General features: G+C 40.8%; 1 protein-coding gene across 1 annotated transcript; it reads left to right on the plus strand.

Moving 5' to 3' along the window:
• Nucleotides 1-442: 442 nt before the first annotated feature.
• Nucleotides 443-13,345, plus strand: STOX1 (storkhead box 1). Its single transcript, XM_062580473.1, has 5 exons — nucleotides 443-611; nucleotides 3,431-3,499; nucleotides 7,875-8,027; nucleotides 9,925-12,199; nucleotides 13,210-13,345. The coding sequence occupies exons 1-5, from the start codon at nucleotides 443-445 to the stop codon at nucleotides 13,343-13,345; spliced, it is 2,802 nt and encodes a 933-aa protein (XP_062436457.1).
• Nucleotides 13,346-13,407: the final 62 nt, after the last annotated feature.

Here is a 13,407-nt window from a genome sequence, read left to right on the forward strand (position 1 = left end):
GAAAATGCATTAATACTGACCATGATTTATCTCTTTAAGTATATGTTTAATCCTATGCCAGTGTTAGTGGTTAAAACTGATGCATTTGCTTTGCTTGACAGGTTTTCCTGTACAACAGGAGAAATTTATCCTAGCCTACTAAAATGAACAACGCTTGTTAATGTATCACAGCTCTCTCAGGATTTTCACTGTATTTGGTGCCTTGGTCTGTGTTATATTTTAATAACGTAAGTTTATCTTTCATTTTATATTTGGCAAAGAGGATGATTCAGGCTTGAGGGGACTTCAGGATGGCTCTGGTCCTACTTCCTATTCCAAGCAGGGTCAGTTGTGGGGTCAGACCAAGTTGCTCAGAGCTTTATCCAGTCGCATCTTGAAAAACTCCGTGGACAGAGACGGCCAAGCCTCTCTGGGCACGCTGCTCCACTGCTGGGCTGGCCTCATGGTGAAAAAAGGGCTTCCTTACACCCACTCTGAACCAATCTTGTTCCAGCTAATGCCTGTTGTCTCTCACCCCGCCACCACACACATCTGTGCAGAGCCTGGCTCATCGTACATTGATGCACCAGTAGCAATGCAGGTCCCAGTTGCTGGTGGTGCACAGAGTCTCTGTAAGCAGCTCGATTTGTATTGAAACAGAAAGCTTTCTGGGCAAGGAAACAACTGAAATTCCAGTTGCTGTTTATTTAGAAAATCCATTGTGTTTTTAATAAACTGTACTAGTGAAAACATTATTTTGCTTTTCCAAAAAAAAAAAAAAAAATCAACTTCATTTGCTTTTGGCCTTGTAGCATCTTTTCTCTGATACCAGAGTTCTACTTTGTGGGCTGTGGTCAGCCATAAGTTGCGTTTCAAAGGTCAAAAACTGTGCTGAAGTTCTGAAACACTTTGCTTATTGTCAAGAAAATATTTCAGTAAAGCTAGCCCATCATTCAGAGCTCTTGCTTAGGTACTTCATGAACTGCATAATTTATTTTTTCCCCCAGGAAGTGTTCTCCTACACCTTCAATATCCTACCGACATCTGTACGTCTTGGTAATTTCTATTGGAGGCTTCACCTCTATTTGTGTATCTCTCAGTACCTGCAAATCAAGGTTTCTGTAAACTAGCTTTTGAAGAGATATTCACTGAGTTTTCTCTAATACTGTTGAGGTGCTCGGTTGCTTTATTTGCCTTTTATCGTCTCCTTTTGGCTGAAATGTAAGTGAACTACAACTCTGAAAGGGGGGTTAACAGTGCCAAAGCCCTGGAGAAGAGTTTGAAAAATCTGGGCTAAATTTCTCTAATCCAAACTAATGTTTAAACTGTGGTGTCCAAACAACTCCCCTGAGACTGGCCGTGGTGGTAAAGATGCTGCTTTTCATTCCTAAGCTGATTTTTCAGTGGGCCATAAATTCTAGCCCAATTAAAGGATGAGGAAACACATTTTCTAATAGAAGGATCATCTTCAAAGCTGGATTTCTGTTTATGGGAAGTGGAAGGAAAAGTGTCTGTGCACATCCATCAACGTCCGAGGCTGCTCACGGAGCTGTAAAGTAGCCCATATACCCTCCAAGCTTTGTTCTCAGATGAACAGGAAAACTCCCTGCGGTGGGATGTGGCCTGAAACAACATCTGAGAACCTTTTCAGTCCAGGTCAGCGTGCGTCGGGGCCCCTGCTCTCACTGCGAGCCAGGTGCTTGGGCCTGGCGGCAGCTACAACTGCACCTACCTTCCTGAAAGCTTTTCCTGCTTGTTCGGGCTCTGGCAGCTGGTCTGATCCAATACGTTGCCTCTCCCTGGGATGTGCCGCTCTGGGATGTCAGCACTCCAAAGGGGGAGAACAACGAGCATTTTGACCACTACAGGGGCAAGGATCCCCGGTTCCACCTTTTGAAGGGAAACTGGGGAGAGGGATGCAGGAAGAGAAGCCTTACCTGCTCTTCACTGCCAGCTTCCCGACCCCCCAATGCTGGTGTCCTCACTACTTTCTCTTCCCAATGAATCCCTTTACTCCAAAATCCTGAGGTTCCTGTTGCAACCCCCATTTCTGTAATTTCCCTTTGAAGTCCTCTGCTCTCCCTTTTGCAAGATCTGAGGGTACAGGGCGAATTCTCCCCTTGGCTGTAACAGGTTTTAGCAGTGTTCCTGTGGGAGCTTTTCTAAATTTCTGCAGTGGGTGGGATTTGGCTAAGCATTGTCTGGGTGTGAGCTGGATGCGGTAGATGTCGTGTCCCCTGAAACATGGTTCGCTGGAAATGCAGTGCAGGGGACTATGTTCTCCTTTGACTAGGTCTGTGAGTGCTGCTTCTCTTCAAGACTACTGCATGGCTTTTCTTGGTTGGGGTAAATGTGAACTGAAGCCAGGGAGTGTGAAACAAAGTGAATTTTGCCCCTTTCCGAGGAGAAGAGGCAGGATCACAGGTGAATCTTACTCCTGTGAATGTAACTTTATATTGTCTGCTTTTTGCGATTGCCTTTTGAATGACAGCATGTTTCCAGGCAAACTGAGTCAGACGTGGGAATGCTGCAGCACTTGGAGTTGACCTTTAGCTGAACATATAGAGGAATTTCTCAACTGCATGGTAACGTTTTTACAGTAAGTCTTTCACTGCGTAGGTAGGTACCTAACCAACGCACAGTGATGCTTTCTGCTTAGAACAAAGCTTTTCGCATTAAAGAGCTGTTTGGATGGTCTTGAGATTTACTGCAGAAGAGAGTACGGACCTGGGAATAAGGGAAAGATACAGCTGCTTTGGTGGAGAAGTGCCAGGGTTGCGATGGAACTTTTTTTTTGGATCAGGCCAAATGGAAAAGATATGCTTGTGTGAAATTCCCACAGCATTGCATGGCAGCACCCGGAGACAGTTACAGGTGTCAGGAATAGTGTCAGTGGCTTGTTCTCTGCTACTGCACCGCTTGCTCCTGTCCCATTGCTGGTCTTGATGGGCTAGTCATTGTGCTTTCTTAAAAAAACTTCTCTGGGACTGTTTCATTTGATGGTGTTTTTTTTTTTTTTTTTTTTTTTTTTTTTTTTTTTTTTGCTCCCTGCAATAAAGGTTTGGAACTGATCTGTTTCGTAGGATCAAGCCAGGCACTGAAATATTTGATCTTCCTTGCTATCAGCCATGCTGGTTATGTTTAATGCTGTATGTGAATTGACTGAAAAGCTAAGGGCAAGTTAAAACGCAGGAGAAAAAAAATTATCTTCAGTGCTTTTGCTCACGGTTCTGTTTCACTTGCATGTACCACTTATGCTTGTGAAGAGTGAGAGCGTCCCAGGGGCTGCTGTGTTTATACGGCTTTGCTTGCTGCCTGTTTTCACTGTTGTGTGTGGAACACCTCTCCAAGCACAGGACAACTTACCTGCCAGCTTTTAAGCGAGCAGAAGTGCTCAGTTTTCCTTAAAGAGTCTATCTGAAACTGCATGCCTGTCCTTGTGTTTGGGCAGTATTTGAGGAGCTTGAAATCTGCTCTCAAGATGGTTTTGGAGCATTAAGTGGACATGTCAGCAGCCTTGGTAAGTGTTCAAGGGGTTGATCTCCCGGCAGGTCGGAGATTTGAGTTTCAGTGGCAAGAGCCTTCCCACTGTCCCTGGCCTAACAAAAATTGTGCCACACTGAACATGTCGGTGTCTGCTGGGTAACGTGTTCCTATTCTCAGATTTATCCAGAAATTGCAAGAGAAAGCTCTGTTGATTTCAAAAGCCTGTATCTCCTACCTGCCTTATTGAAACCTGCTTTGTTTTCACGGGTCCTACTTCTGTTTTAGTCTCCGTGATGAAACAAAAAATGGCTCTGGGTTACTGCTAAGCACTGAGGACAGTGTAACTGTCATGATTTGGGAGTGTTTGTCCTTGCAGGAATCTGTGGTAAGGGCAATCTGGCATTTTGATGTGTACATAAGTTCTTTAGCACCAATTGATGAAGTGTCAGTGAACTTAACTGACACTTTAACTGTTTTGTTTCTCTTTCTGAGAATTATACAAAATAATAAAAAAACAGAGAGATATTGTCTGCTGTTCCAAAAGGCTTTTTTTTGTTTCAGCAACAGATAAAGCATTTCACAAGATTTCACTGTTTTTAATGAAACTGAACTATCTGCTCTTTACTTCAGTAAAAAAGATGTTTCTCAAAACAGCATCCAGTGCACTATATTTATGCTGAAATAGATTTTCCTCCATTATGTACTTATCACTGAAAATATTTTTAATGGTCTTAACTCTTTGTCGTGTAGAGAAATTATCCTTTAATAGGGACCTCTTGTAAAAGCTGCATTAAAGTTCAAAAAGTGGTTTGCTACAGTTTCACAACTTTCTATGATGTTCTAATTAACCTTTTTCTTCCTTACAATTCTTCTTAGTCTTTTATTATAAAATGTGTCCATGATGTAATTCAGTCTATAGAAAACCAGAAGCCTTACATTTTTTAGCAGAGCTATCCTTGCTTATAGCTTTCCCGGTGCATTTCTGCAAAAAGCAAAGTGCATCTAGCATACCAGGGCTCTAATGCAAAAAAACCCACAGGATCTGTGGGATCTTTTGCATGTTTAGCTTTTTGTTTTGTAGCTAAAAGGATCTATAAAGTTGATCTTCTGCTTCCAGATGTTGTGTCTATTCTCTCTCAAACAAAAGATGTTAGCAGAGTCATATAATGGAGATTATTGCTGATCTGTATTTCTTTCTTTTTGGAATTAATTACTTATTGTTAACCATTTATTGTTATTTAATGAATGAATTATTGTTATTTTGAATGGAATTATTGATGTTTTATGAATGAATCCAATTTTCAAGAACTAAATTGAGCTCTAATGAATAAAACACCTCTCTGTTGGTTTCCCCCAAATTAGCCTGTTTTTTACCCAGACAAAACTTGCCTTATATGTAATTTTTCTTAGCGTCAGAAGAAGCAAAAATCTTGTAATTGTTAAAGCTCCCAGTGAAAAACAGTAAAGCTCACGTTACAGAAATGGAACAAAAAATCACTTTGTTTTAGTCAATAATATCTGGAGGCTTTTCTGTTTGCTGACATTTTTTTATCTGATGCTTGTATTACAGATGACTTTCCCACACTGCGATTCGATACAGGCTCCAAAAGGTATTCTTTGGTTTCAGGGGCCCTGGTAATGAGCAGAGTTTGAATAGATAGGTGAACCAAACTGAAGGCCAAGGATACATGAGTACTGGCAAACTGCCTGAATTACAGTTGGTAAACGTGATTCTCTAAAAGCTGTGGAGTGTGAAACGGGAACTGTGCTGTGTTTGAGCAATCGGGAGGATTAGTCTGAGCTCCTTGACTGATGGCAGGCACCTTTTACATAAGCAAGCGAAAACTACGAAGAAACCAGGAAGCTGACTCTCATCAGAAGGTTTATGTGGCATAGGAGACCAGGGGTACTACAGAGGCTTTTTCTGAGCTGTTAAGGAACAAATATTCATCAGGTCTATTTGAGCACGAAGCGAGTTACTCCACTTCCATGGGTTTTGCTGATGTGGCATCAGGCCCGCAAGACAAAACTTGCACTAACTTTTAAGGTCCCTTTCTGCATAAATCTGAGAGATAGAGCTTTTATATATTTGTAAAAGAAAAAAAAAAATAAGAGAATATCTGATGTGCAGTTGTAATAGCTAATTACTCATGGAAAGCAAATAAACAATTTTTAATAAGAAATGGGTTGGATACGTGCAGGCTGTTGCCTATGCATTTTCCAATGACTACTTACGAATGTTTCCAATGGTCTGATTTTTGCTTTTGCTATTTCAGATCTCATTTCAAAGTTAGGAGGGAATGATCTTTAATCTTCATGTTGTAGAGCACTTGTGTACTCTGGCACTATTGATCCATGAAAAGCATTTCTTTTTGCTTGATGTATGCAAATTTTAATATTTTTTCCTTCAGTATTAAACTGGCTTTTTCTAAATTAAATATTATGTTGGCAGAGCCTTCCTTTAAAGGCAACACGGGGTTTGAGGCTGAGAGACAGATAATGACAATGATGGCACGTCAGCGTATAATAATAAAGATAATACATTTTGTGTTTTACTCCTTAGCAGCTTGGTGCTGTGTGAGGAACAAATGGTAAAACTCGCTGCAGCATGGTATGCTTAGAGCAGAGACCTCAGAGAGCAACCCTTCACAAGAATTATCACAAGTCTTTTCCCACAGAAAGGGAAAGCTTGCCATGGTTTCTGCACCTGCGAGGAGTATCTTGGCAACGTCACTGAGGAAATAGTATGCCGGGACATTTTTCTGAGCACTTTTTTATGAACATAACTGCAGATGTAAAACCAAGGTCAAGAGCAATTTAAGCTCTTCAAAGTGCTGTTTCTTAATCCACTTATCAGATAAATGTTTGCATTGTAGTTTTCTGCCAAAAGGATAGTATCAGGTTACAGAGTCACCCAATATACTATCCGGTTGCAGTTCAGTTAAACCTGAATATCACTTAATCTGAAATGTGCCTTCTTCCATGCAGGAAAATTCCTGTTAATTTGACTCCATTCTTTGCCTCGTGAAGTAACCAGGTGGGAGCCCCTGCCGCGTTCTGCCTGCTCTGGCAGTTGAGGATACCCAGAGGCTTTCTGCACAAGAGAGAGCTGGGAAGAAGAGCACAAAACTCCAGCAGGTAGCGGGGACAGACCGTTGTTCTAATTAAAAAACGAACAAACAAACAAAAAAACCCTTTTCATGTGAGAAGTTGTATGAAGTTGCATGAAGCACAGGCCTCAGGTGAGTCCCTGCTCTGTGCTTTGTCATCAGTATTCAGGCAATATCCGATTTCAGGCTTATCCTGCATCATCCATTGGTACTGTGTCAGAAGTACTTGCCAGGGTTGCTCTGACTGGCCTTGCCATCTTGTGATGGGAAGAGGGCGGTAGTTATCTTCTGTGTTTTATAGATGAGGGAGTTGAGGCGAAGAACTAAGGCCCCATTCAGACCACTGTCTTCCTCACCAAGTCCCTCATCTGTCCGCCCACTTCCCCTGAGGCCCTGTGTGGGAGTTCAGCATCTGCAGGAGAGCACGTCCTGGGGGCGCGCGGGGCTCTGGGAATGAATCATGGAAAAGTAAATAGAGAAGTATCTACTCCACATTCAGTCTTTGGATCCAGGTCTCCAACGTCCTGCCCTTGTGAGCTGGAGGGAAATAACAACAAAACTGTTCAGCTGCTTCTGGGGAGGTGTGTTGTACTCTGCTGGGCAGAGAGTGGGCTGAGGCTGCAGAATTACTGGGGAACAGGGCCACGTGCTTCGCCCCTCTGAGTCTCTGCTTTCTTCATGTGAAATAGCAATAGTATTACTGCCCCTCACCAGGAGGGACAGGGTAACCTAAAAATGTGTGCAGTAGTGCACATAACCAGTTAAAAGTCAGTGGTAAGAGGTATCTTTGCCCTCTAGTAAATAATCTCAAGTTTTAGAGCCCTGTCTAGAAATAAGAATTGTACCATTTCTATTCAAATGTTTGTGCTAGAGAAAAGACAAAGGCTTTTGCCAGTCTCCTCCTTCATGTGTTCCGACTCTGTGAAAACATTTTGTACTTAGATTATTGGATGTTGACCAGGTAGTGAGTACCATTAGGTACTCACAGAAATACAGGTTCTGCATTGTTTCATATGTAAACAGTCATCTAAAAAGTCAGCAGTCATCAAGTGTAATTTGCTCCCTCTATTCCTTGTTTATTAAGCTAAACAGTGGGTTAAGCTGGGATTTAAGATCAAACAAACCGAATTGCTTAAGTAACCTTCTGTTTCTTTCATTGCAAATGTTGAAAATTAATGAGGATAAGTTGTTTGTTCTGAGGCAACACAAATGAAATCTGAAAATCTGTTATGTATAATAGTAAAATGAGACATTATCCCATGCAAACAACCTTTTTTTCTTTTTCTTTTTAAACCTTAGGTGATGCGCCCCCTGTTCTCATGAATCCTCTCTCCCAATCACAGTTTGTTCCCCTGGCTGAAGTTCTTTGCTGCACCATATCGGAAATGAATGCAGATCATGTAATGGTTACACAGGAAACTTTAACAGAGCAGTTAGTGAAAAATTATCCAGGTACTATATTCATTTTTCTCTCCTTTTAGAAGTGACTGTACTATCGTGCTTGTGTTTCTGGTATCAGGCAAGTCATCAATGAACGCTTAGAAGCAAAGCTGGCAAAATGGAAGAATGTAAATTACCTGACAGCTAGGGAAATGCATGAATATGTACATAATCCTCATCAGTCTGTGAGCATCAGTAACATTATTTCGAATAGAATAATTTTTGCAGATTTTCTTTGAGAATAAGAGAGGGAACTGAGTATGGAAGCATGTTGACTATGCCCTTTTCTATGAGAAAGCATAGATGAGGTAGTTAGATATCAGATATGAAAAAACATAAAACACAGTATGTGTCAGTTCACTAAAACTTTGAGTCCTCCTTTGAGAGACAGCAACACTGAGACTGAGTAGGAGCCTACATTTGGTGTCTGCAATCACAAATACAACTGGCCTCAAATTCAGGTTTGTTGGTCAAATTCCAGCCTCCTTCTCCCCAAAAGCAATTTAATTACACAAAATGAGCTTTAATCCTTCTCTTTTGATGAGGTAGCAGCCATTTCCCTTAAATGCTGCGCTTTCCTTTTGATTTGAAAAACCTCCAATTTCCCTTAGATCTCGAATACTTAAATGTCTCTGGGACTCGGTGAAAGCTCATTCGGGCCCTCTGCAGAAGCAGTTTGCTTTGTTTGATGCTGAGCTTCCTCTTTTGATTCTTTATAATCCTACAGCCTTCCAAATGTTACAGGCTGATCTGGCAGGCCAAGTCCTGTTCTCTTTTTCACTGCTGGGGAAAATGTTAATGCAACCCCATAAACTGTCCCACAAACTTGCCGGGAATGTGATATAGTCTGTATGCGCATTGAGACATCCACAAAGTAGGATTTTTAGCTCAGCCAGAAGTAACTCTCAAAGTCAGTAGGGAGACAGAGGTTTTCTTGCTGTATTTTCACTTTGCCAGAAGATTTCATTCTTATGGGTAGGTGATCAGCTTAAGTCTGGGGCAGCAGGTCAGGTGTCACTAGACTAGTGACTCTGGGACTGTGATACCTGAGGAAAAACCAGCAGCTGATACCAGTCACAGCATGGTAAACTTTGGTAGCAATTGTCATATGACAAAGCTCTACCAGAAGCTTCAGAGAGAGTGATAAAAGCTACTGTTAAATAACCTGCCCAGAGGGAAAAAGTTTTGAATAACATATTGTTTGGCTTGTTTGTTGGCAGAAGGTCTCTCATGAATATCATACCCTGATAGATAAAGAGAAAACATCATTTTTATTTTAAGGAGAACACCCAAAACTCCAGCACAGCAGTGCTGCTGCTAAATTAAAGAATGCAGCTGTTTTTGCCTTCTTCCCCAGGGGCATCCTTACCTCATCAGTGAGGAATGGCCTTGAGGAAGGAAAAAGTGGTTTTATTGATCTGTAAGACACTGGCTGGATGGTGTTTCCGTGCTGCCCTCACCTGGCTGGCCCAAGAGGGCTCTCCCTGACCCAGGGCTGCAGTGGATGCTGGCTCTGGATTTGGGGCCACACTTCGGGCACGTTAACACTGCTGCACAGCATGTCTGCCTCTGTTCTGCAGGGAGCCCCAGGGCTCGGGGGCTGACTGTAAGGTACAGCAAGGTGCAGGCACAATTGTTGGCTCTGGAAACTCAGCAGAGTGATGATGAACTCAAAAAATCCTGCAGTTTGTCCTGTGATGTCACACTTTCAGGTTGAAATCAAGCTTGTTCTGCTCAACATTTCAGTTGGTACATCAGTTTCAAACTTTCTTCTGAATCCTGCAATCTGAGTTCACTGGCTATTTCATGTCTGAGCTGCTTCTAGTTCCATGTAAGTCATTTTTTTGGCCAGCTCTCATTGTATTTGAAATCTTATTTCTGATTTTAAATATCTGTATATTTGTTGCAGGAATTGCAGTTCCCTCCCACAAAATTGTATATAATACCCTTGGCACTCTAATTAAAGAAAGGAAGATCTATCATACAGGAGAAGGATACTTCATCGTGACCCCCAGTACCTACTTCATCACACATGATGCTCCAGAGGCCAATAAAAGGGTCCAGCTGGGGGACAGTTGCTGTTCATCACCTTCCATCACTTACCTTGTAAGCATAGAGAACTGTGCAGAGCTAATGAAAGAAAACATTCCTATGGTATCCTGTTACAGATCCCACCATTGTTTCCCTGACAAAGATATGTTCTGTGAACAAAGACATCAGCAGCTAATGAATCATGAACCTAATGGAGGAGGTAAGAAAGGCTGCAGTGAATTGAAGCCTTCAATTCAAAATCAAGTGGTGTCCACACCTGGTGAAACTCATTCCTGGGACACCACCAAATCCCTGACACGCGTGAAAGAAAAACTGAAATGCAAACGGTTTGGCTTTGGCCTTTTCTGGCGAAGTTCTTCTAAAAAAGAAAAGCGTAGGAAAGAGTACTCCACTTTTTCAGCCCAGTTTCCTCCCAAGGAGTGGCCGGTAAGGGACGAAGATGACTTAGATAATATTCCACGTGATATTGAACATGAAATCATCAAGCGTATTAACCCTACGCTTACAGTTGATAATTTAATTAAACATACAGCATTAATGCAGAAGTTTGAGGAGCAGAAAAATTATATCAGTAAAGGTACCTCAGCTGAAGCATTAACAGTCAGGCAAAAGCATCTTTCAAAGGAATGTCCTCAGAAGACGCAAAATAAAACAGCAAAGCATGGCAGGAAAAACAAATCAAGCAAAGAGAAGCAAATTAGCAGAAGCAACAGGAAATCTCAAATACAAGAGCTAACATCCCAAAGTGAAAAACTGGAAGAGCACCCATCACTGCATACTACAAACCAGCATGTGGAATCCCAAGCTATATACAAAAGACAAATTAAGAACCCTTTTCAGGGTCTGTCTCGGAAACACAACTTTCATGTGAAAGGGCATAAAGGTCAGATTAACACTCAACTGAAGCCCAGGACTCAAAAGCAAGAAAGGGGTTTACAAAGACCAAGGTCTTCAGATTCCTCAAAACTCTTTGAATATGAAGCTGAACAACTGGTTACTGAAAAGCAGGCTGACAAAGCCAAACCAAACAAATCACTCCATGTTAATAGGTCTTCCCTCCAACTAAAGAAAGACAGTTTAAGTGAAAACATTAGTTATGCGCAAGGCAATACTTTGCAAATAGATGACAAATCTAAATACTTAATGGAGAGTAGCATTTCTGAAGACAGCATCTGCAGACAAACAGCCAAACAAAACGCTGCAGCTGTTCAAAAATCCTCTCACACCTACACTGAAGATAATGTCAGGTGCAAAGAAGATGCAAAATATTCATTAAATCCAAAAGATGAGCACTGCAAGTACAAAGCTGACTCTGCATGTAAATTACTAGATCAAACATCAAACGAATTTCAAAATGTCAGCCTTTCAAATTACACAACCAATGCCAACCTGCTAAAAAAAGCTGGTGTGAAATACAGAAAAAAGACTGGTAAAAAGAAGGAACTTATATTTAAATATGACTGTACTAGCTGGCCTGGATCAACAAAGCTAGAAGGTGAAGGATTTACTGATGACTGCCATCTTGTGTACCAAAAAGCACATGATGGCAACACCTGTAGTTCATTTTATCTGGATGACAATTTTGAATACAGTGAATCAGTTCACTTGCAACCTGGCCAAGCTGTACCAAAAGCGGAGACAGTTGTGTCTGTAAAAAACTGGAAGGTTAATATTCATCCAGACCAGTACAACACAACTGTAAACAAATGTGACTCTGGAGAGTATGAATATAAGGAATGTGCCAGTCTTGCTGAATCAATAGATGGCTCAAAAGTGTGTCAGAAAACAGATTTCACTGAAGAAAGTTGTTTTTGCAGTCGGGTGCTTCTGACAATTCATAAAAAGGAAGAGGAAACTGGCCTTACTGCATGTGTGAAGACTTCAGCTGTAACAAATCTCTGCAACGCTAATGAGGCTGGCTCAGACATTGATGCTTTGCAGAACTCCATCTATGCGATGGGAGAAGAGCTGGCATGCTGTGCTCTGGGCCTGCAAGCAAAAGAAATGAGAAACCCTTTGATGAAAAATGGTCTAATTTTTAATAATGCCTGTACTGTGATTTTAGGACAGAATCACTTAGAAGGAATAGAAAATCACAGCATTACAGGAGACAGTGGAATTGACTCCCCAAGGTAAGAAAACTTAGGTAACTATGTTAGATGTTTTATTTTCTAAATAACAATCTGATTTTTAGGGAATTATTGCTGTGAATTATAAATCTCCTTCCCCCAAAACAAAATTGTGATGTTTAGAACTTTTGTATTATGACCCAGAAGAATTCAAATGGCATAGTCTTGGCATGTCTTTAAACATGAATGTTCCCCATATATCAGCTCTACAGATGCTGTTGTTTGGATTCGTATTCGTGAGCAAGAAAGTATTATGAGTTCCACGTTACAAATGGAGATGCCAAAGTGCAGACATGTTATAAAGCATGCTGATGGATAAATTAAATGTGATCTTGATAACAGGAAGGTTTAGCTTACACTGATGTTGCTATGTAACAGTTTTCTCCCCTTGAAGACCAAGAATAAAAAATTCCTTTATAAAGGTTTTTGGTCATAATTACAATGACAAAAAACTGTCTGACTTGCCCACAGCTGGCAGCAGGATGTGTGTGTCACTTGAACTAGTGGTTTCTGCTTCCTTTTGTACAGTACATGCTGCCTGAACCTATACAATCTCTTCTCAAAAAAGCTTTTTGAAAATTCCCTCCATGGAAAAACTGTTGGTATGAAACAGTATTTTACATGGTTGCATATATAAAAACTACAAAACTGTTAACATAATCTGAATTAGGGAATAATTCATCTAAGCTGGCAAAAATGTAAGTTAAACTATTGGAGGGAGAAATTATATCATTTTTCAATAGCATCGTATGTTCTTAACAATCAAAATGATTGGTATATAAGTGTAATTAAGCCACTTGAGTTCCCATTAGATATGTATTATCACCCTGAGAAACTAGTATATGACATGTACTACAGTTTTAAAACAAACAAACAAAAAAATTCCCTTGCACTTGGGACACAAAGAACTTTCAGCATGCTTCCAGTTTGTGAATTCAAAAATTCATTGTTTTGATTGCTTCTACTTACACGTCTGTAATGCCAGAAGCTAAGCCAACTCTGTTTATTTCTAGAACACAAAGTCTGACACCTAATAATTCTACTATTTTAGATGGACTGAAAAGAAGACAAAGCTTCCTGGAAAACTTCGAAAGCATAAATAGTATTGCAATAGCGGAAGGCCGCTTGCAAAAAATTCCTTGCTGCTGACTCTAGTCATGTTTGATTACTTTTTCTAACTCAACTTTGTAAACTTTCCCTTTGTAACAATA

This window comes from Rhea pennata, chromosome 7 (genome assembly GCF_028389875.1).
Source record: "Rhea pennata isolate bPtePen1 chromosome 7, bPtePen1.pri, whole genome shotgun sequence".
In the NCBI taxonomy this organism is placed as follows: domain Eukaryota; kingdom Metazoa; phylum Chordata; class Aves; order Rheiformes; family Rheidae; genus Rhea; species Rhea pennata.